Genomic DNA, 26,628 nt, shown 5'->3' with positions numbered 1-26,628 from the left:
GAGGACTGGCTGCACAAGGAGGAAATTAGCTGGAGGCAAAAATCTCGATGTAAATGGTTGCAAGAGGGAGACAGAAACACTAGGTATTTCCACTCTCTAGCAGATGGCAGGAGAAGGAAGAAATTTATCTCCAAATTGATAGTAGATGGAGTTGAGTTAGTACAACATGAGGAGATTGCCGGGGCCTGTGTGGAGCACTTCAAATCTATTCTAAGAAGGCCTGTGAGTATAAGGGTGTGGGTAAAAGGATTGGATTGGCCAGATGTAGGGGTGGAGAACAGGAGAAGGTTGGAAAGAAGCTTTAATTTAGAAGAGATCAAAGGAGGTTGTGTTTTCTATGGATCGAACAAAAGCTCCAGGGTCGGATGGGTTCACAATGGCTTTTTATCAGGACTGTTGGGATATCTTGAAAGATTATCTTTTGCGGGTGTTTGAGGAGTTTTTCAGGAGAGGAATTGTCAATCTGGGTGTGAGCTCTACATTTATAGCCTTAATTCCAAAAAAAAAATAAAAGATGCATCCCACCCAAAGGATTTTAGGCCAATTAGCTTGGTTAATAGCTTGTATAAGATCATTGCAAAAGTGATGTATTTGAGACTGAAGAAGGTATTTCCAAATATCATTGCACACTATCAAGGAGCTTTTGTGAGTGGAAGACAAATTATTGATCATATTTTAGTTGAAAACAACCCTCTTGTAGTCTAAAATAGCTTGAAATTAGATACAAAACCAGAAAAAGAACAAGAGAAGCTTAAGAAGTTGAGAGAGGAAGAGAGCTAGAGGCAATGAGAGAGTTAGAAAAGAGAGGTTCGAACTTAACCTCCCTCTAACACTCTAAATCATTTTATTAACTTAATCTTTGAAATATTACAAAGGGGCCCTTGGATGGGCAAGAAATTATAAAACAGAGTATGTAAGAGTACGGGCCCAGAATAAGGCCCATTACAGAGAAAAAACATAAACATAACATAGAATGACAGCCTATGAGCCATTCGTCCCATCTCCTCTACACTCCCCCTCAAGCTGAGCATAGATGTTAATCATGCCCAGCTTGCCAGTGTCATGCTGAAGCCTTGCCTTGAGAATGCCCTTGGTGAGAAAATCTGTCAATTGTCCTTCAGAAGTGATGAATGGAATACACACTTCACCCGAAGAGGCTTTTTCTCGAATAAAGTGTCTATCAACCTCAATATGCTTAGTCCTATCATGTTGTACTGGGTTGTGGGCAATGTTGATGGCTGCCTGATTATCACAGTACAATGTCATTGGTTTGTCATGATCAATCCCAAGTTCTTCCATCAATGACCTTAGCCACAACAGTTCAGAGACTCCATGAGCCAAGACCCTATATTATGCTTCTGTTGAGGATTGGGCCACAATTGATTGTTTCTTGCTCCTCCAAGAGACAACATTACCAGCCACCAGACTGCAATACCCTGAAGTAGATCTTCTGTCATCAATATTGTCAGCCCAGTCAGCATCAGTATAAGCTTCAAGCTTCATATGACCATGCTTAGTAAATAGAATTCCCTTTTTCCTGGAGAGCCTTTCAGATAACACAAAATTCGTTCTGCAGCTGCCATATGAGTATCTCTGGGAGCATGCATGAACTGGATAATACAACTGACAGCATATGCAATATCTGGCCGAGTCATGCACAAGTACAGGAGTTTCCCAAGAAGTCTCTGAAAGACCCCTTTGTCTTCCAACAATGTTCCATCCGAAGCTGAAAGTTTGTGACTCATATCAATGGGCTGGTCTAGCACCCATCTTTCCAGTTTCAGACACGAAATCAATGACATATTTCCTCTGGGAGATAAGAATCCCATCCTTAGATATAGCAACTTCTATGCCAAGGAAGTATCTCAACTCTCCCAGATCCTTAATCTCAAATTCTGTGCGAAGGAAAGACTTAAGGGCCCGAATGCCTGAGGCATCATCACCAGTTACTAAGATGCCATCAACATACACAATGAGATACACTACTAGAGATCCACTTTTCTTCACAAAGATAGTATGATCTGACTGTGTCTGGATATAGCCGAATCTAACAAGTGCAGCTCTAAACTTCTCAAACCAGGCTCTAGGAGACTATTTGAGTCCATAAAGTGATTTCTTCAACTTCAATACCTTTCCTTGCATATATTTCCCATACATTCCTGGAGGGAGAGACATATAGACTTCCTCATGTAAATCACCATTCAGAAATGCATTCTTTACATTTAACTGATAAAGAGGCCAATCAAAGTGAGTTGCCAGAGATAGAAGAACCCTCACAGATGTCATCTTGGCAACCGGAGCAAAGGTCTCCAGGTAGTCAATCCCATATGTCTGTGTGTAACATTTTGCAACCAGTCGAGCCTTGTACCTCTCAATAGTCCCATCAGTCCGGTATCTAATGGTAAAGACCCACTTGCATCCAACAGGATCCTTCCCTTCAGGAAAATCCACCACTTCCCATGTATCATTTTTGTATAGAGCATCCATTTCAGACTTTATGGCATTTCTCCATTCTGGAATCCCAAGAGCTTCTGATACAGACCTAGGAATAGGGTTAGAAGCAACTGAAGAGAGGTAAGTAAAGTATGAAGGAGAGAATAGATCATAAGAAAGGCGTTTGGAAATGTAACGTGCAGTGCACTTCCACTTTCCTTTCCTAACAGCAATGGGGACATCAAGATCTGGGAATGATGGTTCCAAAGGGGCTAAAGCAGAACCTGTTATCCCATCTGTGATTGGGAGTATATGAGCCTCATTTGTTGTAAGGGAAACAACTTGCTCATTTTAGGATCTTTCCCTTTGGTACACTTTTGGATTATGGGTAGGACGAGGAGGTAAAGAAATAGGAGAACCAGGACAGGATGAATGAAGTGGTTGATCCTCCTTTGGTTCATTTGGTGAGAATACAGGCTTGCCAAGAGACTCAACTGGGATAGGAAGAGGAAGAGCAAATATTTGTGACAAACTCTCCCCCTGTTGACAATGTCCTTCTTGAGGGGAACCATAAAAAGGTGAAAGTTCATCAAAGGTAACATCCATAGAGACATGCCGAGTACCAATCTTAGGATCAAAACAACAATAACCCTTTTGTGTGGGGGAATAACCCAGGAAAATGCACTTGTGGGCTTTTGATTCAAACTTATGTCTTTGGGCACTTGGAATGTGAACATAACAAGTACAACCAAACACACGAAGAGGAATCGGAAAAAGATCCCTGTCCGGATGAAGAAGACTGAAGGGGAATTTAAACCCTAAAACCCTGGATGACATACGGTTTATAAGATAGGTAGCAGTAAGAACAGCATCTCCCAAAAATCTTGTTGGAACATGTGAGACAAACAAAAGGCTTCTTGCAACTTCAACAATATGTCTATTTTTCCTTTCAGCAACTCCATTTTGTTCAGGGGTTCTAACACAAGAGCTTTGGCCAATAACCCCCATGTTAGAGAGATACAAGGATAAGCTCTTTTCAAAGTACTCTTTTGCGTTGTCAGATCTGAAAACTTTAATTTTGGTATCAAATTGGGTTAAAATAAGCTCATGAAATTGCCTCACAAGTCTTGGAACTTCATCACGGGATTTCATTAGGTATATCCAAGTGAATCTAGAAAAATCATCAATAAACAGGGTGAAATATATGTAGCCCCCCTCATAGAAGATAAGTGGCAAGGCCCCCACACATCAGAGTGCACAATATGGAAAGGAAAAGATCTTTTATTTCCCACTGGATAATTGTTTCTACAATGCTTTGACAACTGACATGACTCACAATTAAGACTAGACACACCGACTCCCTTAAACAATTCGGGAAATAAATGACTCAAAGCAAAAAAAGGCAAATGACCAAAACGACAATGACTCAACAAAATTCGACTGACTGACTCCGAAGAAGTAGAACCAAAGGCAGCGTTCTTGAGATAATCAAGGCATTGACCAGGAGTGTCGAGCAAGTATATTCCGTTCGCTTCATGGCCACTCCCAATCACCTTCCGAGATTCCAGATCCCGAAACACACAGTGAGAAGGAAAAAATGTTACACAACAATTCAATGACTTGGTCAAGCTACTTACAGATAATAAATTTGTATTCAATTTAGGTACATGAAGAGTGGAAGATAAGAGTAAGGAGTCAGTAGGCTTGACAGTTCCCTTGCCAGAAATAGGGGCAAGAGAACCATCAGCTAAGGTGATTTTGTCACGACCAGGAAGCAAATCATATGAAACAAACAAAGTGAAAAGGTTTGTCATGTGATCAAAAGCACCTGAGTCTACGATCCAAAGGATCTTGGGATTACCTGAGGTGGATGCATGGTTAGCAGAAGTTCTTATACCTGAGTGAGCAAATGCGGTGGTGACTGAACTTCCAGAAGGGTTGGATGATGAAGTTACACCTTCAAGTTGGCTGATCATCTTTCCAAATTTCTCATATTCAGCTTGAATGGCTGCCAATTGTGCACTGGCTGACTCAACCTTTGTATCTGTACTTGTGGCTACATGTGCACTTCTCGTCTTTCTACTATCATTCTTCTTCTGGAATTGGATAGGGACAAGACTGGGATGCAATTTCCAGCACTTGTCCTTGGTGTGTTTCAACTTCTTGCAACATTCACAAACCACCTCCTTTCCTGTGCCACTGGAGTTCCTATAACCCCTTTGGGTTTAATTCTCATATTTGCAAAATGATCATTGATGTTGATTCTTTGAACCTGCACTTGCCTCCCACTCTCTTCACTGCTGACCAAAGCATATGCTTGAGACAATGATAACATCTTCCTTTGACAAAATGTTCTGCTTTGTGATGTCATATTCAGAATTCAGCCCTGTCAAGAACTCAAAGACCTTGTTCCTTTCAACTAATTTCCTGTATGTTTCAGCATCTAGGGGTATCCCATGTCACAACCTCTATCAAATCAATCTCTTGCCGTAGAGATTTTAGGGTTAAGAAGTATGCTGCAAGTGACTTCTCCCCCTGCCTTAGATTCTTCACATCACTCCTCAGTTTGTAGGCTCTGGCAACATTCAACTTCTGAGAGTAAGTTTCTGCAACACTATCCCAGATTTCCTTAGACGAGTTCATCCAAAGATAGTGTTGACTAATCTGTGGCTGCATTGAATTCACAAGCCACCTAATCACTGTCTTGCATCCATCTCTCATAAGATGGATCATCCTCTAGAGAAGCTTTCTTGCTCCCAGAAATAAAACCTCATTTCCCTCTGCTACAAATATGGATTTTCACTGATTGTGACCATGCTGAGTAGTTGGTCCCATCAAGTTTAACTGTAGTTACAGCCAACATAGAATCGATTGGGGTTCCCAAAATCTATCCATATTCAGCAGCATTCTTGCTTTCAAGGTTCGAGAAATCCATCATGCAAAGGCTCCAATTAAGATTTTAATAAGATTTCCAAGATACTGGGGTTCTTGATGAACTTAATTTGAATTGAATCGGCAACAACAACCAGCTCACAGAATCAGTTCAGTCTTGATAACTGTGACAGTCCAGCTCGGTGGCAGCTCTTTCTAGAGTAAGAAATAACTGTGATAGTCCAGCTCGGTGGTCTGTAAGTTGGACTTGGAAAAGGCTTAGTGGACTGGGATTTCTTGAGGAAAGTTTTTGACTAAATTTGGGTTTGGGGCTAGATGGTGTAAGTGGATCATGGATTGTGTCCAGAATTATCATTATTCAGTGCTAGTAAATGGGACAGTGGTAGATTTCTTTCCAACCAATAGGGGTATAAGACAAGGAGACCCCGTTCTCCTCTCTTGTTCATTCTAATTGCGGAGGTTTTGGGGAAACTGATTCACAGAGCATATTCTAGGGGGCTCATTAAAGGCTGGAGAGTTGGGAGAGTGGAAACCCCCCTCACTCACTTACAGTTTGTTGATGACACGATTATGTTTTGTGAAGGCGGTAATGTGAGCTTTATCAGGAACTTGAAGTCGGTGATACAACTGTTTGAGCAAATGTCCAACTTGAAGGTTAACCTTGGGAAAAGCTGTGTCGTGGGGGTGAATCTGGAAGAGGGAGAGATCAGGGAGAGTGTTTAAGTGCTAGGGTGTGAAGTCTCAGGGTGGCCTTTGAACTACTTAGGTGATAATCCTATGAGAGAGCTTTTGGAACCCGGTGGTGGAAAGGTTTGAAAAAAAACTAGTATCTTGGAAAAAGAACTACCTCTCTCTTGGTGGGAGAATTACACTAATTAAGGCCATGCTTGCTAACTTACCCATCTTTTTTCCTGTCGATGTTTAAAATCCCAGTGAAGGTTGCTAACAGATTGGAGAAACTAATGAGAGATTTCCTGTTGGAGCCGAGAGAAGAGAAGAGGGATCATAGAGTTAGCTGGGAGATAGTGTGTAGGAGTAAGACTTGTGGTGGTTTGGGGCTTGGGAGTATTAGGAGAAGAAATATAACTCTGTTGGGAAAGTGATTGTGGAGGTTCCCTATGGAGAAGGAGAAGCTATGGGCTAGAATAGTGGCAAGTATACATGGGCTGGAGCACAATGGATGGGACGTTGGAATCAAAGCTAGGACCACAAGCAATTCTCCTTGGAAAGTCATTCATGACCTGCTACCAGTTTTCTCCCCTAATATCAGGTATGATTTGAATTCCAGTAACTCCATAAAATTTTGGGAAGAAACCTGGGGTGGGGAGTGCCCCTCTAAAGGATCAGTTTCCTTCTTTGTATGCTCTTTCTGATTTGAAAAATGAGTCAATCTCGTCTTTCACCACTTCTGGGATTGGGTGGAACTTGGGTCTAAGAAAGGATTTGAGGGACTCAGACTTCGACAGTATTTCGAGCTTTATTGCATTTCTTGATAACGTTGTCTTGGACCCCACTAGAGCAGATTCTAGAATTTGGACACCAACCCCCAATGGCATCTTTTCTTGTGCTTCTTTCTTCAAAGTCTTAAGTCACTCCACCAGTCCTACTTTCCCCCCTTTCCCTATTGATGAGGTTTGGTGTAGAGCAATACCTCCTAGGGTTGGTAGTTTTTGTTGGGAAGCCTGTCTAGAAAGAATCAACATTAGTGATCTACTCTAAAAGAAGAGACCCAATACTTGCTTGTCACCTCAGTGGTGTGTTCTTTGTAAAGCGGATGGGGAGACTGGTTTTCACCTACTGGTGTCTTGCCATTTTGCAAGGTCAATTTGAGATTGGGCTTTCTCCCTATTTGGATGTAGCTGGAATCCTCCATCAGACTTATAGGGCCTTTTTTCCCCTTCTTTTTTCAGGTGGCGAATAAAAAGGGGAAGGACTATGTGGAGAGGACTAAGGGTTGCAGTATGTTAGACACTTTGGGAAGAAAGAAACTCCAGGATATTCTCAGAAGCTGAGGAGCAGCAGATCTGAGGGCTATCATACATATTAGGGCGGTATAGTGGTTGAAATCTTTGGAGCTATTCATAGATTACACTGTGGATGATATGTTGAGAAAGTGGGGTAAAATTGCAAATTGCACACAGACCAAGTCAGTAATGAGTGTGGCTTGGACCCCTCCACCTGGTGGATTCTTGAAATTAAACTTTGATGGGTGTAGGGGAAATCCGAGACAATTGAGGATTGGTGGTGCTTTTAGAGATGAAAATGGGGTCATTTCTGCCATTTTTTCAAGCCCAATTGGAGTGGGTGACTCCCTTAGAGTTGAGATTTTTTATGTTATGGATGGAGTCTGGAAAGCTAAGGAGTTGAACATCAGGAAACTCATAATTGAAGGGCATTCAGAGGTAGTGATAGGGTGCCTAATTAAAGATCACAATGGCTTATGGAAGTACAACAATGAGAGGAGGAAATTCAAGTGGCTGGTGCAGGAGATGGAAGTTAAAACATGTTGGGTTAAAAGATCGGCTAATTCCCTAGCTGGTGGTTTAGCTAAACAAGGGGCAGAAAGGGATTCACTGTTTTGGACTAAGCTGTAACTTCAGTGTTTTTTTCTTTTTTTTTTTCCTTTTCTTGAGGTTCTTTGTTGCTCTTGGAAGATAATTGTGTTTGTCTTCCTCTTGTAAATCTTTTATTGATGATTTAATGAAAGTGTTATTGATCAAAAAAAAGGTACTAGCGGGGACCCGTGCGATGCACAGGATTTATTAAGAGAAAGCTAAATAATAAAAAGGGTCATACGCTAAAATACCCCTTATAGTTTCATGGATTTACTAAAATCAACCTTATAGTTAGCATTTTACTAAAACACCACTTATAATTTGCAATGGATTTAATCAATCTTCCATTAGTTGACAGTGGAAAATGACAGTGTTGACCTAATGTTCATTTAAATAAATTTAATCAAAAGAAAATAAAAATAAAAGTACCATTTTTGCCCTGAATAAGACACAGGTATGGGCTATGTTTGTTCACTTTTGTTTAGGAATAAAAAATCATGGGCCTAAGGGCAAAACAAACACTCCTTAATGAAATCGTGGGCCTAAGGCCCCGACCTCGATTCTGAAATTAACGCCCATCCCCGATCCCTAACGGGGATTGGTTCCCCGTGGGGACCCGAATACCCAAAATATTTTCAAATAATAGTATTTTTTTTAAATAAATTTATTAAAAATAAATAAAAATTTTAAATTATAAATAATGTTTTAAGTATGTTTTGATATATATATATATATAATAAAATAATATAATAGTATATTTAATATAAATAGCATTTAATACACAGATAAATATATATAAAGTCGAGGTCAGGATGGGGCAGGGAACTCAATCCCCATCCCCGACCCCGACCCCGACCTCGACCAGGGATTCCTATTAATCCTCATCCCGACCCCCGCCCCATCAAAACAATCCCCACCCCCAACCCCATTGGGTCGGGGAAGTTAGGTCCCCGTTGGGGATGGGAAAATTTGTCATCTCTAAAAGTGTGTTCTAATAAATGACCTTAATAGAAACACATAAGAGTATACAATTGTTTTATATTTTCAACTTTTTAAATAATTAATAATTATTCATATTTTATATACTACTTTTAATAATACAAAAACAACATAATTAATTTCAGTTAGGTTTATTTATTAAACTGATGAAACAAACCAACCCAATTAACTCGACACGAGTTGGTCGATTTTCTAGTATTTTAGGTTGGCTTTGGTTAAAAAATTTCCCAATTCGACCAAGTTGGATTAGTTCCACTTTGGCCATTTGTAAACCGACCAAAATCGAACAGCCTAACCATGGATATATATTAATATTTTATACATTAAATATAAGTTTTAATATGAAAAAGTGGGAATTTTCCCATAATTCTAAGTCTAAAATGTTTTATATCATAAATCTAATTTTTAAATTTATTATTTAATAATCACACTGTAATTTTTAAAATTAAATTAAATTTTTAAGTTTAAATCTTTTGAACAGACTGACCAAACTAAAAAATCAACCCAAACCAATACAACTTGAGTGGATCGGTTTTCACAAAAGGTTAGTCGATTTCAACTGACCAACTCCCTAACCTGACCAAGTCAATTTGATTGGCCAAATAGCCTACGACTGCACCGAACCAAGTCATGAACACTCATAATTTCAGCTAAATTAATAGTCTTATCTCTAATAAATAACAATAGTTTAATCTCCCATAGTTATTGAAAATTTAAAGAAAAAATACACAATTATTGAAAATATATTGATAATGAAAACTACAATAATTACAAAAATTACAAAAATACAATGAGTACTAAAAATATATTAACTTAGCCAGTAAATTAGAGATAATTTAGGAGATAAACTCTACTAAATTAGAGATAATTTTGGAGATAAATAGGAATTAGAGATAATTTAGAAGATAAATAGGTATTAGAGATAATTTAGAAGATAAATAGGAATTAGAGATAATTTTGGAGAAAGTGGGGGATAGTGGGGGAGGTAGTTTAGGAGTAATTTTAGGAGAGGAGATTATTTAGATTATTGGGAAAGTGCATCACATTGGTTGTTTAAAAATGACAATTAAAAAATAAAAAATTCAAAAAAATGAGAAAATAGATAAATAGGTTCTCTCAAAGAAGAGACATGCTGACATGGCAGGACCAGTTTTAATATAAATATATATATATAGATCAAAAGGGTGGTTATTTCCAGTCTCAAATAGAAGCATTCCTTTTCAAACATGTGTCCACCCACTCTCAAGAAATGTATGAGCTTGAAATGGTATTTACCTCCACTCTCAAAAAGGTCAATAGTAGTTACCTCACAAAAAAGCAGCAAAAAATAGGAAAAAAAACTTTCAAATCATGTGAGATCCATAAAGTGGGTTATTGTTAAGAAATAAAATATGTTTGAATCTTTTAAGTAAAATAACAAATCTACATGTTAAACTTATAAATAAATAAGGTGTGTCAAACAAAAACTTATCAGAATACTGAACCCTTACTTAATATGAGGTGGTCATTCTCTAGTTTTAATAATATATAATATATATATAAAATAATTGTACAATATATATATGTATGTTATATAATATACATAATAATATTAATTATATACATATACAAAATATATATAATTATATTCTACTATAACATATTATTTTATTCTAGTTATAATTATTTCATATAAAATTTAGGATTTGAGGCCAAAAAAAGGCATTTTCACACCTCATCATCACATAGATCGCAAAAAAAAGTAACCCAAAATCAAAAAAAAAGAAAGGGTAAATTGCTAAAACCTCCCCTGAAGTTTCTGCCATTGCTGAAACCTCCCCTGAAGTATTCATAAAAAAAAAAACCTCCCCTGAAGTGTGGTAATTGCAATCACCTCCCTGAACATTTTGACATAATTGCAACTTGCAAGTAGACCCCCTCCATTAGAATCCTCTAACAAGAGGCACGGAAATGTCCAAAATACCTATGCAGTTACTATTGAGACTGATTTCTACAGAAAACAATACAATTTTATGAACAAAAAAAGAGAGTTAAAAACTTTACCTTTAGGCAATTGATATCAAGGGAAATTTTTGAAAATAAATCAATTTTGGAAAAGAGATTGGAAGGGCTTGGGGTAGCAATTGATATGAAGAAAATATTTGGAAAATAAACATTTTAATCAAAAGTTACTTCATGGGTAATTTGGACATTTTCATGCCTCTTGCTAGAGGATTCTTACTGAGGGGGTCTACTTGCAACTGTCAAAAACTCCAGGGGAGGTGATTGCAATTACCCAACTTCAAGGGAGGTTTCAGCAACGGTCAGAAACTTCAGGGGAGGTTTCAGCAATTTACCCAAAAAGAAATGATCACCCAGTTTTGGCCTCCAGAAGTGAAAGAATGGAAGAAAACTGGTTGGTTTTCTGAAACTGGGGCCAGTTCACTGATTTTTCAGTTGGACTGTCTGAGTCAACAGTTTTGGCTAGTTTTTAACACATTCCAGTTTTGGGGGTATGACTAAACAGGCCAGGGGCCCAGACCATGGTACAAACAGTCCGATTAGCCAATCTGGTCTAGTTTCAACAGCTTCAATACCAATAGTACAATTCAACTGCAATAAAGAGAAAAGTAACAATATATGGAAGTATTGTATATAGCTTGCTAACATTACCAATGAACCCCTAAGGATGTGGCTAGCCTATTTAACTCCAGTTTCTTAAGGCAACAGAAGAAAAGGGGAAGACCTCTATGGAAAATCACAAGAGCAGCCTCGGTATGGACCATTTGGGAGGAGAGAAACCAAAGAATCTTCCAAGAAAAGAGTAGGTCAATAGAGGAAGTGATTGAATCCATAAGGATCAGATCTGCACATTGGGCTAAAAATTTGGAGCTGTTTAGAGATGTTTCCACAAATGACTTATTATGGAAATGGTCTGAAGTGGTACAAACAGATACACAAAGAAGTAGTGATAATGGAATGGAAATCTCCAAGGCCAAACAAATTGAAATTAAACTTTGATGGGAACTCCCTTGGTAATCCGGGAGGGCGGGTATAGGGGGAGTTTTCAGGAACCATCTAGGTGCAGTTGGGGCTTTATTCTCTGGGCCAATTGGATTTGGTGACTCGGTTAAGGCTGAGACAATGGCTCTCTTACAAGGACTAAAACTGGCAACACATATGGGTGTTAGAGAGCTTGAAGTAGAAGGAGATTCCTTATTGGTTATTTCTTGGGCAAAACAAACTAGTTCAGCTCCTTGGAAATATAAATTTGCTTTCAGGGAAATTGACAACCTTGCAAAAAGGCACGCACCTTGCCTTGAGCCTTGTGACTCAGGCGCAAATTGGCCCCTGCGCTTTTAAAACACTGACTGAGAGAGAGAGAGAGAGAGAGAAGCAGATACAGTGATTTTCATTGGTGTGTTGGGAGGTGCAAAATCTAGAGGAGAATATCCTGTTTGATCAACTTTTGGATGCAAGAGATGGTGAAGAAGATCAACGCCACATTAGAAACCAAAGAACCAACGCTACCACTACCATTCCAGTGATGTCAGATTGGTTGGCACCTTTTTTATTATCTCTTCACTGCACAGGATGCTTTTACATCGTCTTTAAAGAGGTTTTAGAATTTTGTCATTTAAGCTTGACAAATTAGTAAAAGAAATAAGGTCAAAATTGTCATTTTACAAATCCATTTAATGAAATGAGTAATAAGTAATGCAGTTGGGAAGTATACGGGGTATCTTAGTAAATGACCTTAAAATAAAAATTCAAGTCAAGAAAATACAGTAAGTTTCCTGAAAACTACAAATTCTAGAAGTGGCATTTTGGATTCTCTATGGCTCTATGCAAAAAGTAGAAGACTGAGACTAACATGGAATTAATTTGGGTGTATAATCAGAAGCTTACATGGAAGTTTGGCAAACAGATACTATAAGAATTTGATAGAAAAAAGTTAACCATAGTTGACTAGCACATAATAGAAAACATTAGGTTGAAAGATTATTCATCATGGCAACAGCATAAAAACAAAACACATACAACCAAGAAACCACAGACATTTAGTGTGCAAGAGAGAGAGAGAAGAAATCAGGTTCCTCAGAATTATCTTGGACTATTTCAAGTTAGAAAAACTTACCCCCTACTATGTCTAAAGATGCAACTTTTGCTTCATGCCCAGATAATGTCTTGATAGGCTTGAAATCTCGGCCTGACCACACCTGATCAGACAGAACTGGCCATGGTGAGATGAAATTATATAGAAATGACTAATGAAATGAAAAAAGTTTTGAATTCTTCAATAGGAGAAAAATATGGTAACCAGAAATAAAATAAAAAAGTACCTTAGCTGTCATATCATATGAAGCAGTAGCAAGAAAGTAACCCTCCTGAGGCTCAAATTTTACTTGTGAAATAAGGTTTGCGTGAGCTGGTATTATATACAAGGATTTCTTCTTTCTCAAATCCCAGATTCGACAAGTATTATCTTCACCACCAGTAGCCAAGTGATAGCCATTCGGAGAAAAGCTGATACCATAAACCTAGAAAAAAGGTCATAAAGCTCTGTTGAAAAAAAAAAAACAAAAAGATGATGCAGCAAAGATGAGCACAAAAGAAATACTGCAGCCACACCCTAAACCTAGAAAAAAAGACCATATCAGTTAAAATCTTACTGGCTTAACATGACCTTCCAAGGCAAGAATGCTTCTTCCAGTACGAAGATCCCACACACGAGCAAGTGCATCTAAGCCACATGATGCAGCCAAAGAACCATCATGGTGGAAACATACTGCGTAAACACTCCTACTATGACCTTCTTGAAGAAGCAATTCCACACCAGTATCAATATCCCACAATCTCCAAGTCTTGTCAAAGCTAGTTGTTCCCAAGTACTTCCCAGATGGATGAAATGCAACACGAGCAAGACGGGCCAGATGGCCCTCAAACGTCTTCAGAAGAGACCCATCTGTGCTCCATAACTTTGCAGTTCCATCTGCAGAGGCAGTTGCGATGTTGTTGTGCACAGGAGAAAATGCAACATCAGTTGCACGCTCTGTGTGACCCTTCAAGGTGCTGACCTTGTTTACTTGGGGCATGCTCCATAATTTAGCAGCTCCACTCCAAGCACTTCACAAACCAACATTGGAAAGAAAAATCATGGTGTGATCTAACAGGTTACTTGAAAAGCCATCTAAAAAGCATCCTTACATAGGTAAATCATGATAACATGAGAAAATATTGATGCAATACTTGTGTGATCCTTTCAGGTGTTACATAGCATACAAGAAAGCAATGCATTAGTAGTCAATAGATTTACTCGAGCTGCATTTAATTGACTACGTAATGATAATAGTAAACAAGGGAACAACAATGTATGTCACATACATTATGACTGCAAGCAAAGGGCATAAAGCAAAAACAAATACTACATAAACTCACACAAAACATAGCAAAAAATGTAAAACATATTAAATGCAGTCAAGCAAGGGAGAGGAAAGCAAGCTCAAAATCCCCCAAGCAACCAGAGAAGAAAAATATAGGCAGAGAGAAAGAAAGAAAGAAAGAAAGAAAGAGAGAAAGAAAAGTAAGATGATTGAAAGGACTTAACTTGGAAGCTAAGAGTTCTGCAGAAATAAATTTTAGAAAACAAATGACATTATTAAATCAATGCCTTCCCCCACCAACCATTAATTATTTAATGAAAAAAGGGTAAAAGACTTAAACATACCCTGAAATTTCATAAATTGTCTAAAATGTACCTTGAGTTATTCAAATAGACTTAAATATACTTTATGAGTTGACCCCACAGGACTTAAATATACCCTTCATCAATAAAACATCACATGAATTCCTATTTTACCCTTCTGGGTAAGAAGAAGAAGAAATACATCGGTGGTGGCTTCTCTCTCGTGTAATTACAGTGTAAGCCCCAAAACCACCATTAACCTCTCTCTCTCTCTCTCTCTCTCTCTCTCTTAATGCTCATTCCTTTTTGCTTCAATACATTTCAAAAAAAAACGGAATTCTAATACAGCTTTACCTTCCCAACATGACAAGCTTCACCATTACTTGCTCTGCAAAGCCTTCCTCTATCACCTATGGAGACACCGAAGTACAACATCATTGAATCTCATACCTTGTATCGCAATCCTAAAGTTGTATCTCCAACTTTGATGATCATCAAGAAACTTTCCCATAAAAACGTAATGAAAAAAAAAAAAAAAAAAAACTAAAGCAGAGACCTATAATTGGAGGGATTTATGCATGAACTTGGTGGAAATGAGCCACAGGGGTAAATGGTTTCTTTTAATAATTCAGAAAGCAAAGGCAGATCAGCATACTCTTTTTAATATCTCAAATGATTAGACTATGTGTTCCTACAAGGCGATACAACAACCCAATTTGCCATTGTTACTTTGAATCTGTTTAAACTAGATAATCCAGTTGATTATTTGGTTACTGGGTCTAGGATAAAAAGCTGAAAAGTTCTGCAAAGCTAACACCATTTGGTTTGGAGAAATTCAAGAAATATTTGAAGATCCCATCTTTATGAAGAGTTGAAACAAAACTTGGATGCCAAGTGCTCATATGTTTGTGCCAAGAGTAGCATTTTCCATGCTTTGGATGTGTTAGGTGGAAGAATGCCACCACTGTTAGTTGGTCAATTGTAGCAGACATTAGAGAGCCCATCCTTAATTTTCTAAGTGTCTATTGAATAGACACCAGACACCTTATGTAATGGCATTAAATGGGTCCATGGTATCCGGCAAAGAAATATAAGTTTCCCATATAAATTTATTAAAACAACCAATTTTCAAGGAAGTGAAATCATTTGGAGCATTCACCAGATCTAGTGGGCATAGGTTCGTGTGTTTTTCATTTTTGTAGACCCAGCTGTTTTCTTGACCATCACCAGTGTTGTACTTCAAGAACAGGCCACACACACACACACAGAGAAGTCCTATGTACCCACATGAGTTTGAAAAAGTCAGAGTATATTTTGAAAACTTGAAGAAAATAAAGAGTAAAAGCGTCACAAAGTATATTTAAGTCATTTTGCAAAACTCAAGGTACACTTAAGTCAATTTATGATAACTCAGGGTATCTTTAATTCTTTTGCTCTAAAAAAACTAGCAACACATGAAAACCAGGTAAATCAGTGGCAAGAGGTGCATCCCCACCCCATACCACTCATCAAATGATATATTATTCAGGCATTAATGGAGTGTCTGAGTATTCATTCATTAAACATTCAATGCGAACAATTGGCAAATACCAATTTTGAGCTATGAAAAAAAAAAGTTTATGAGGAACTTTGTACAAGTCAACCAAGATAGAAAGGATTCTAAATCTCATATTGCAAAGATGAACCATAAAATGGACATCAACTATCCACTTAAAAGTTAAAATAGCATTAAGTCCAACTCCTATAACGACATAATGACTATAGGTGCATTAACATGTAATTCACAGTTTATGCTATGTTTTAATATAACCTACCTGTACTTTTTGGACACTGCATTTGGCAGAGAGTCCACTTGTACTCATAATGTATGCTTCTCAGAAGTCACATGAACAGCACCAGTGAAAATTTAGAAAGTGGGACTTCTTTAACATACATTGTCATTTTCATTCGCTATTTTTAAATCCTTGACCTCTCAAAATAGGTAGTGAGAGTGCCCAACCTACCCCTAACTGAGATGTTAATACTATAGAAGATTGTAAATAGGATGAAATCCATAGAATGGGAGTTCAAATGGTTATACTTTGAAGTTGTAGTCCACCATGCCATAAGCCACCCACAATAAAGCAACATGTGTGCGAGTTCAGGGAAGAGTTTATTGGAGGAGATAAAACACGGATCTTGATAGAGCATAAGGGATGGGATAGGATTTTATTTTTTGATAAATTATTAAATTATTATTATCAAAAGATTTAAACCACTAGAAGCAACCCTTCAAGAGGTGCGAGTTGTGACCTCTCCAAATATGGTATTTAAATTACAAAAAAAATAAAGAAACAAATTACAACAGGTTCCTATTTTCCCCTTTTTCACAGGGCAAGTCATCAGGCCCGTGCGGCACTCAAGTGGCACGAATAAGCCTAAGAAACAAAGAAACAATACATGAAAGGCAACAAAAAGGTACACAAACTACTAAAAGGCACTTTATATTGCATTGATAAGCCAAGTACAGACACACAATTAATGTGTAAGGGGGGCCTATGCTTAACCTTTACACCTTAGTTCCCTTCTAACTACTCACCTCCCTATAAAGAGGATGTTAAGCTTTCTGAGGATCTAACATGAGGATACATCAAAATGTTGAAAAATCATACTAATAATTAAATTAATGCCTGGCACTCCCCCATATACAAAATGTATACAATGCTCCACCCAAGACACACAAGCTAACACTCGAATGGCATGCTAATTGCACAGTCGATGATGTCAATTGTAACAATCTCTCCCACTCAATTCAATCTATGTCCTTGGAGATCTACTTCAGTATGGTCCTTTGGTTTTGTTGGTAGTTGACAAGGAAGAAAGATTCTTCAACTGTTCCACAAACATTTGCTTTCCCAAGGCTTGCTCACATGCTTGGGCGGTACTTTCAAAGGTTCTCCACAAGATGGGTCTTCCTAGGGTTAAAGTTTGCATGACCTTGGTTGATTCATGGTGCCAACTAGGGTGGTTTTAGAAACAAAAGGTAAACTTGGATTGTGAAGGCTTTGGTTCTTGTTAATGGTCCCCAAGAGTGACTCTTCACAAGGATACTACAAGTGTTGGGTCAAGACCATGTAGGGATGTGATCCCTAACTAGTGTGGGTGGCTCTCCTTCTTCTCAATTGGCATGGTAATAGGTTCAATCAATGTTGTTGATGGCAGTCTTCTCTTGGGCTCATTAGTTGATGGTGAGCAAGGCTTCCACTGCTAGTATGATGGTAATGGCAATGACTTCATAATTACATCCTGGTGCATGGCTTCCATGTGCTGAAATTGTCATGTCGGTATCCACTTTTTGTCAGCATCTTGAGTCGGCTTTGGACTTGTGGTTGTGACCATAGTGGAGGTCATAATTGGTACCATGCAAGGGGAGCACTCATCCAAAATGCATAGAGTCTATATGAGGAAAGTGAGCTACTTTCACTTCTATCAAAAAATCCATCCCCAAGACAACTTCAAAATCATATAGGGGTACAACAAATAGGTTAATCTTTCCTTCCCAAGGATCAACCCCACGGGCCATGCCTTCAATAGCCTTGGCACCAAAGTTAAGACCCTTGAGCCACCTTGTCTCCTTAGTGATGGTTAAGTCGCCTTGCCTTGTAAACCAAAAGGAAGTTGTGTGAGGCCCCCCTACATCAACTAGGGTCCGATTTGGCTTCTCGTTGAGGGTGATGTCTACATACTTGATACTTCAACCCCTTATGGGCTTTGTTGGGTCGTTTAGGAGTGGCCTCTTTCTTCATCATAGCATTGAAAGTTATACGGCGCCCAACCTTGGCGCCTACACAATACACTAGCTTCTCCTCAACACATTGTTCATCATAACTAAGTTTGGCAACAAGGGCATTTATTTTCTACTTCATAGGGCAATCACGAACACAATGTCTATCCCCACAAATGAAGCAAAAACGTGGAGGACTAGTGGGTTTCTACTTGTACTTGTGTTGAAGGCCCTGATATCCCTGTAGCTTTCCCCTTGCATGGTGTTTTGTTAGCTTGTTGAAGTGGAGTTCTCCTTAGGGGAGCGTCATTGTTTCTCTCCCCCACTCAAGTTCGAGGCACGTGAGCTGAGTGACTTGTGGTTTTCATCATCAATTAGTTTGCCACTGCCACTGCCATGGCTATGGCAACGTCTTGTACACCTTGGTGTTAAAGTTCAAGTTTGACCCATACTTTGTTGTCCATCCATGATGTTGAAAAGTTTGGCTCATCATTAGCTAATAAAATGTGGCCAAGGGGCTAGGTGATGGAGATCACTTTGAGACCGAAGCGCCACATAGAATTCATACTTATTTTAGGCATAGATGGCATTAGTTTAGAGTTTGCCTTGATTAATGCAAAATTTGGGTTTAATTGTAAAATTTCTTCATAGTAGGGGTTATTTGTAATTTTCATATTTGCTAGGGATTTAAGTGTAGTTTCATATTTGGTAGGGATTTAATTGTAATTTTTTGTTTCTAGGTTTCTTATAAATTCACATTATGTTAGGGTTGTATACTTGTATTATGTTATATTTTGAAAAATAGAAATTTTCCAAGTTCTCTTCTTCAACTTGTCTTCTCTATTCCTTCTCTTCTTCCTCTTGTCTTCCTCCTTTCTTGTAACAAGTGGAGGTGCTACATGCCCCAGCTCCACCAATGAACCAAAGCTGCTGCAGCGCAATTTTCAATCGTTGTCTTCTCTTCTTCTTAATAGGGGGTTATTTGTAATTTTCATATTTACTAGGGATTTAAGTGTAATTTTCGTATTCGGTAGGGATCTAATTTTAATTTTTAATCTCTAGGTTTCTTATAAATTCACATTATGTTAGGACTGTATTATGTTATGTTTTGAGAAATAGAAATTTTCAAGTTCTCTTCTCCAACTTGTCTTCTCTCTTCCTTCTCTTCTTCCCCTTGCCTTCCTCCTTTCTTGTAACAGGTCGTGGTGCTGCATCAGTTTGGTATTTTCCCAGCTCCACCAATGAACCAAAGAAGCTGCAGCTCAATTTTCAATCATTGTCTCTTTACACCAACTGAGCAAAGGTCAGTTGTATCTCTCCTTTTCTGTCTTCTTTCTCTCCTCTTTCTTCTTCTTCTTTCTCTCTTATCTCCAATCTGCATCTGAACCTTACAACAGTCACCACCTCACTCTCAGTTTCTTTTCTTCTTTTCTCCTTTTTTCTATCTTTTTTCCCCTTCTTCTCCAATTCTATTTTCAGAGACAGAAACTTAACAATAGCCGTGTCACTCCAATCACTTTTCCTCTCTCGCTGTTTTCCATCCGTCTCCCATCTCTTCCTTATTTATTCTCTTCCTTTTTTCCTCCCTTTTTCTTTTTTTCTTCTTTTTCTTCTTCCTTTCCTCTGTGGCTCTTTCTCTCTTTTCCCTTTCCTGCTGTTACAGATATTCAGCACCAATCCTGTCCCCTTGGTTGTTTTCTTTCTTTCTTTTCCCCTCTCTCCTTCCTTCTTCTTCCATTTGTTTTCTTTATTTTCTCTGCTGCTGCAACCAAGCTAAAAATGCCTCTGCCAGCAGTGTCTCTCTCCTGTCTTTCTATTCAACGAACCAGAAGCTAATTCAAAGTAAAGAACCTAGTGTAGCGGCAGATGAAACAACCACTTCTTGGCTAGAACAAAGCTGCAAACAACGTTGGAAAGTTGCTGTCTTCATTCTCTACAACTGAATCAAGCTAAACCAGAATACAAATATCGAAGGCTCTCATCTTCAGCACAGCTACTAGCTAACAGAGTGTGTTCCTTCACGAGAACCACAAAAGAGTTTGCTATAGCTGAATCCAGAAGTTAGAGGTCACCAGCCCAAAGGATAGAGAATTCAGTTCTGGTCAGAATTCCAGAAAACACATCACAATTGAATAGAAAGGTAATTAGGGACTTCAAAAAGGTATATCTCCTTTATATGGATTTTGGATTAATTCCTTTGTTTGTTGGGTAAGTTGATCATTGCTATCAGGTCCTTAGCAATTTTGTGAAAACCAAAAAATACATACTTAACCACCTTACCATCAATAACCTGCACTATTGTGTGTCCTGTCGGTTAGGAATGCACAAGCATAACCCTAATCATCAAATTATTGGTCTATATTGACAATATTTTAGTTCCACTAAAATTCTCATCCACCTAAAGGCATTCCCAAGAAAGGGAAATTTTATGTTCTTTCCAAAATTTCCCATCAAGTCTTCCACTTATGGAGGATTATAAATTTAGATCATCTCAAAACATTACAAAAATAATGGTGCCATCAGCAAATTATAAATGCCACATCTTGAACTCATATCCTCCCACTCTAACCAGATCGAGTGATTCAGTTTTCAATAAAAGTTTAGCAGAAAAACATCCTTATAATGGCAAAAAGAATCAAACATAGAGATCACATTGGCATACCATTGAGAAAGATGGAGAAATGCAACAATAAGAAAGAACCATATATCCGCTTCATGTATCCATGAAGCTGGGTCCTTAGCAATTTTGTGAAAACCAAAAAATACATACTTAACCACCTTACCATCAATAACCTGCACTATTGTGTGTCCTGTCGGTTAGGAATGCACAAGCATAACCCTAATCATCAAATTATTGGTCTATATTGACAATATTTTAGTTCCACTAAAATTCTCATCCACCTAAAGGCATTCCCAAGAAAGGGAAATTTTATGTTCTTTCCAAAATTTCCCATCAAGTCTTCCACTTATGGAGGATTATAAATTTAGATCATCTCAAAACATTACAAAAATAATGGTGCCATCAGCAAATTATAAATGCCACATCTTGAACTCATATCCTCCCACTTTAACCAGATCGAGTGATTCAGTTTTCAATAAAAGTTTAGCAGAAAAACATCCTTATAATGGCAAAAAGAATCAAACATAGAGATCACATTGGCATACCATTGAGAAAGATGGAGAAATGCAACAATAAGAAAGAACCATATATCCGCTTCATGTATCCATGAAGCTCTATCTTTCCAAGGTATACACCAAAACACATTTAGTCCAGATGCTGTAAGCACTGTAGAAGTAAAACTTGCACAAACACCTCCATTATCAAATTTCATCATTTCATTCACATGCTCATTCACAATTAATATCAGGGGTATCATAAAAAAATAATATCACAGGGATCTTTATCAATATAACATTGTACACATTCCCACCACGATCTAATACTCATCAATCCACCAGAACTTTGATAAGTGTAGTTATACAACCACGATATTCCTTTTTTTCCTTCTCTTTTTTCTTTTTTCTCTTTTCTTCATTTTTGTATTGATACACAGGCAAAATACATTCAAGGCATGCTCAATGTGTAGGAAAAAATGAAAATGCTATAGGTTGCATTATTTCTTCAATTTTCTCAAGCATTAGAGGCATCTATAACAATACTGAGCTCAGACCACCAAAGAATTTCCATAAGGATGTATGCCCTACTAATATTTTTAACATAATAGTTCCTAGAGGCAAGCAAGAAATTTTCATGTTGCAAAGATTCAAACACTTAATTCATAAAATGCAAAGCAAACCTTTTCTTTATTTGCGAATTTATTATGAGAATTTTATCCCATAATGCATTTAAAAAGCAAGGTCAAACAGAAAGAAGAAAAAGAACCAAAAATACCTGGTGGCAAGAAGCTTCCCATCTTGTGAAAATGAACAACCTGAGAGTGGCCGATCATCCCCAACCTCACTACAGTCAAGCACAAAACCACTAGCCTGCTTTAAAGCTGAATCCATCTCTGCATCTAGATCTTCATCAGGATCATCCCTTCTCCTCCTTGCACGTTCAAGCCGCATAGCTGCCTTCACGATAGAATACTTAGCAATATCAACCCGAGCCTCCAAAAGTTCTTTTGACCCTTCAGTGTAAAATGGATACGTCTGTGGTCCTTCCCCATCCCCCTCAACTACAGTTGCAGCAGCTGCAGCCTCCTCATCCTCATGAGCTTTCAAGAGTTTCTCCAACTGCCCTTCAGCATCCAGTTTCACCATAATCATCCGTAACCTGTCCCTCCTTTCCATCTCCCTTTCTCCAAAAAGTGTGATAGGCTCACCAAGCCGGCGTAGACGGGCACGAACAGCTGAGTCATTGGTGGGCACAGCAAGAGCATAAGCACGCCGCTTCATCATGAGCTCCTGCATTGCTTTCTCCTGCCTTTCCCGTACTTGTTTGCTCTCTTCTGATATCTCATAATCCACGGAAGAAGCAGCAGCCTCATGGTCAGAATCAGAATCAGTGTCATTTGCTTCACCATTTTGCAGTCCTGGCGGGCGGATAACAGGAGGACGAGGAGGAAGTGGTGCCAATGGACGGAGGAGTGGAGTAGGAATTGCTGGTATTGGAGCAATGGGTTGCACAACCGGAGGTGGGATAGGTGGTTGTATGCGAGGTGGGGGAATGGTAGTTGGCGTTGGATCGACAACAACAGGAGGGGCAACGGGCTCAGTAGATTCAAGAGGAGGAACAGTCATGGCCGGAGCCGACGTCTGACTATCAACCACCATTGCAGAAGATTCTGGAGTAGTTTCTTCTTCTTCTTCCATAATACCCCTAATCAAGGAAAGTCAGACAACAAATTGAGTTCAGAAAAAAAGAATGCTAGTGATGTCACATTATCTCTTCTTTTTCTGTTTATCTAAGGTGGCCTTTGATAACTCTGAAATCTAATGTCCAAAAGGTTAAAAAGCTATCATTTAGGTCTGAAGTCTCTAAAAAGAGGCAAAAATGTTTTTATGTTTTTAGAGGCTCCAAAAGTAAGATTGTTTGAGTTGGGGCAATTCTCAATCGTCCAATCTCCAATGTTGAGAGAACTGAAAGAAGGGAGAGGCTCACAGGTCAGAGGTTCAACTGGGGTCGAACCATGATGACATAATAAATAAAATAGATATAATAAGAAAATTTCAAAAAATTACTGAAATAAAAGAAAATTGATCCAAAATACAAACAACACTTCAAATCTTCAATTTTTGGTTAAACAAAATTAACTAATTATATTTTCTTTCAATATCTGACTAAAATTACGAAAAAATTTTAGCAATCACATAGGCATTCAAATAATTACAAATCTATAATGGCATTCTACAAACGATTTTAAACTTTATTCAATAATTTTAGAATTAGAACATGTATACAATCAATTTTTAAAGTTGCATTTGCATGCAAACAATTTTAAATTTTAAAAGCTGCATACGAATAATTTTTAAATGGCATTCTACAAACAATTTTAGATTTATCTTATCCAATTCTAAATCTGAAAATGAATACAAAGAATTTTAAACTTTTAATTCCACAATTTGCTGTTAAACAATTTCACATTTCTCAGAATCAGAGCTTAAAAAGAGAACAAAAAACGGAGAATAATGGGTGAAAAGATGGTGTTGCCGCTACTTACCTTTAGTGAGATGCCCAACGTAGCCTTCGCGAAGGGAAGAGTGGCCTCTTTACACTGCAACGAGTGAAACACAGAAGCCCCAAGGTAGCCGCTGACCTTCACTTGAAGTGAACATTGCAAGCTTGAGTGGTTAAACAGGAGATTTGGCGGTGGAGACACAATGACGGAATGGAAAAAGAAGAAGAGGAGGAGGAGGAGGAGGAGGAGGAGGAGGAGGAGAGAGGAGGGAGAGAAGGAGAGATGAGCCGCAGCTCGCAGGTGAGACACAGGAGACCAAAAGGAGACCGTGGAAGAAAGAGAAAGAGAACAGCGGCGATGCGGTGGCCGTTTCAAGCTTAAGGACGATGGGAGAAAGAAGAAAAAGTGAAAAACGAGGGTTTTGCAGTTTTGGGGCTTCAAGTTTTAGGGATACAAAATCTATGATAATGCTACCAGAAGAGCTTTGACAGTGGCAAGTCGGAAGATTTTCCAATTGAAACTAGCTGGCTCGTGTGATGCACGGGAAAATCCAACCCGGTGATATAAACCGGATTAAAAAGGAAATAGAAAAGTATAAATTAATATAAATCAATAGTAATATTTTAAATTTGAAATTAATGTAAGTGAGCATATATTTCTTTTGGAAAAAAATAATGTATTTCAAATTCACCACTTTTTATTATTTATAATTTATATTTTAAGATTTATTTTTTAAAACTTGTTTTCAGTAATTACTATTTTTATTATTTATAATTGATGGTTTGCGATTCTTTGCTCCCTCCCAGTGAATAGCTCAGACACACAGAGAGAAGTCAAAGTGTTTGGGTTGGGCACTCTAAGTTAACGAGGTGTATTTAGAGAACTAGAAAGCAAGAGAGCTAGTATGATTGAAAACTAAATCATGCATACCTTTCTTGAAGAATGAGATGCCTTTATAGGCATAGCTTGTCGTGGGCTACACATAGCACGTCCAAGATAATCGCCTTGTCTGGTTTGAAGGTGGTTTCATGCCTAGAAACAAACTCCACGTAGAGTAATAATGTTTATCCAATTGCTTCCAAAACAGGTGGGATGGGAGTAAGCTCCGTCGACGTGGCATTGTGATCCCAGGGGAGTCGGGGATGATAACCTACTCAAGAAGGAGGTCACCCATCGCATCATACAAGTCGCCAACTAAGCCTTGGTCAAATCGCCTCTTATGTTGACCTGATACCTTTCAGGTTGTCCATAGGTCGGCCTACCGAGGTGGGGCCAAGGAGGTCGAGACGAGTGTGAGGTGTCCATAGTGCTTGATCCAAAGTTTGCTTACGCGGAGCTGAAATGTCATTTGTCAGTTTCGTGGTGCCACGTGTTGTGATGTCACTAGAGGGCCAAATCACCCCCATCGATTGCCCCCCACTCCCGAGTCGAGGTTGGTTCGGCGAAGGGAATACCTTGTCATGTATCCTTGGCCCAGAATAACTATTTTGGTCAATCCTCTGTGAGCACAGTCTAACTTGCCCATCTGGTCTTGGGAGCATATTAGCACGTAAGGTAGATTTAAATTTCTAATTGAGTGCACAAGTTCAAATTTTGAAATCATCGTTGGGTACTAAAGTGGCATGCTCCTTTTATGGACTGTTAGATGAAGTGCATTGCTATCGTTGGTTGCCACATCCCTTCACTATAAATAGGGGACCCCTTGACGAGTCCCATTCACATTGCCTTGGAGTTTTCTGGATGGTTGCAGAACAAGAGGTCAAAGAGCTTGCGGATGAAACCGGTTTTCTATAGGCGAGGTTGGTCTTCATTTTTCCAATCTTCGGTGAGTCTCCCTCAACCCCAAGCTATGTTCAGTGGGTTAGAGAGGGAGTGTCCCCAAGCTGCTTGACACGAGGTGGAGCTTCGGCTCAAGAGCGACGAGGATCTCAAGGAGGAGCCTCAACCTCTCAACATCCTAGGACTATGTCAAAATTCGGACCCAATGAACTGAGTGGGGAGGAGATAGTTGCAAAGAGGGGCCTCATCCCTTTATTTGCAAGGTGGTTTCTCACAATGGCATCTCCTTAGGAAGGTGGTTGACCAATGGGTCCCAGATGTTAAGTTTAATGAGGAGTTGGCTGACGAGATTAGGTTCCTTGTAGAACGACAATCCTTGGCTGACGAGTTTCTAGCCAAACCAATGCTCATTTAGGCCTGTCTAAGTCCTACGGGGTAGGTCGCCTGCGTAGTACTTTGTTATGTCGATCTATTATGGTTTTCCAATTTGACCAAATCTTTTTTTTTTTGCTGCTTGACAGACATGAGTACCACATCCATTCTAACTACAACAAGGAGAGCTCTGAAGAAGAAGAAGAAGAAAAGAGCTATTGAATCTACTTATGCATCAGAGACGAAGCAGGAAATGCTAGAGAGGAGGTTGTTGGCTAGGGAGCCTGACGTGGTGAACATCAACGGTGAGGGCACCAATCCAACGTTTGTTGAACCCACTACCATGTTGGACCAGTTCGCTCTGCTGGGGGCATCTTACATACCCCCCCCCCCCGATTCCATCACTAAAGGGTCTAATTTGCATGGGCCCGTCTACATTCCGAGCTGGAATATTACCATTGTCGATCGGATTTTGGATCCTTGCGTCACTTTTGAAGTTAGTGGCAACATCCTTCTCCCTGATGATGTGAGGTACTACAACCAACAGAG

At 38.8% G+C, this 26,628-nt stretch overlaps 1 protein-coding gene across 7 annotated transcripts in view; it reads right to left on the bottom strand.

Annotated features, from left to right (window-relative positions):
• The window catches only part of LIS (WD-40 repeat family protein / small nuclear ribonucleoprotein Prp4p-like protein), a 34,643-nt gene extending 10,140 nt beyond the window's left edge, over nucleotides 1-24,503 (bottom strand). For 2 of the 7 annotated variants that reach the window (XR_016102404.1, XR_016102406.1), the window contains exons 1-5: nucleotides 23,971-24,417; nucleotides 22,200-23,129; nucleotides 13,532-13,985; nucleotides 13,202-13,421; nucleotides 12,997-13,078 (exon numbers count right to left, since the gene is read on the bottom strand). Coding sequence is in view for 4 of the 7 variants with exons in the window: in XM_088955569.1 (XP_088811695.1) it covers nucleotides 12,997-13,078; nucleotides 13,202-13,399; nucleotides 13,532-13,985; nucleotides 22,200-23,122 (1,657 nt within the window). In the remaining 3 variants the exon portion in view is untranslated. Of the gene's footprint in view, nucleotides 1-12,996; nucleotides 13,079-13,201; nucleotides 13,422-13,531; nucleotides 13,986-22,199; nucleotides 23,390-23,970 lie in introns of all 7 variants that reach the window. The other 5 variants (XM_088955570.1, XM_088955572.1, XR_016102405.1 and 2 more) reach the window with 4 other exon arrangements.
• Nucleotides 24,504-26,628: the final 2,125 nt, after the last annotated feature.

The sequence above is a fragment of the Nelumbo lutea genome, chromosome 7, assembly GCF_056320005.1.
Source record: "Nelumbo lutea isolate HS-2025 chromosome 7, American lotus-T2T, whole genome shotgun sequence".
Classification (NCBI taxonomy): Eukaryota; Viridiplantae; Streptophyta; class Magnoliopsida; order Proteales; family Nelumbonaceae; genus Nelumbo; species Nelumbo lutea.
The sequence above is the reverse complement of the archived record's forward strand: the minus strand, read 5'-3'. Positions and strand labels throughout refer to the sequence as shown.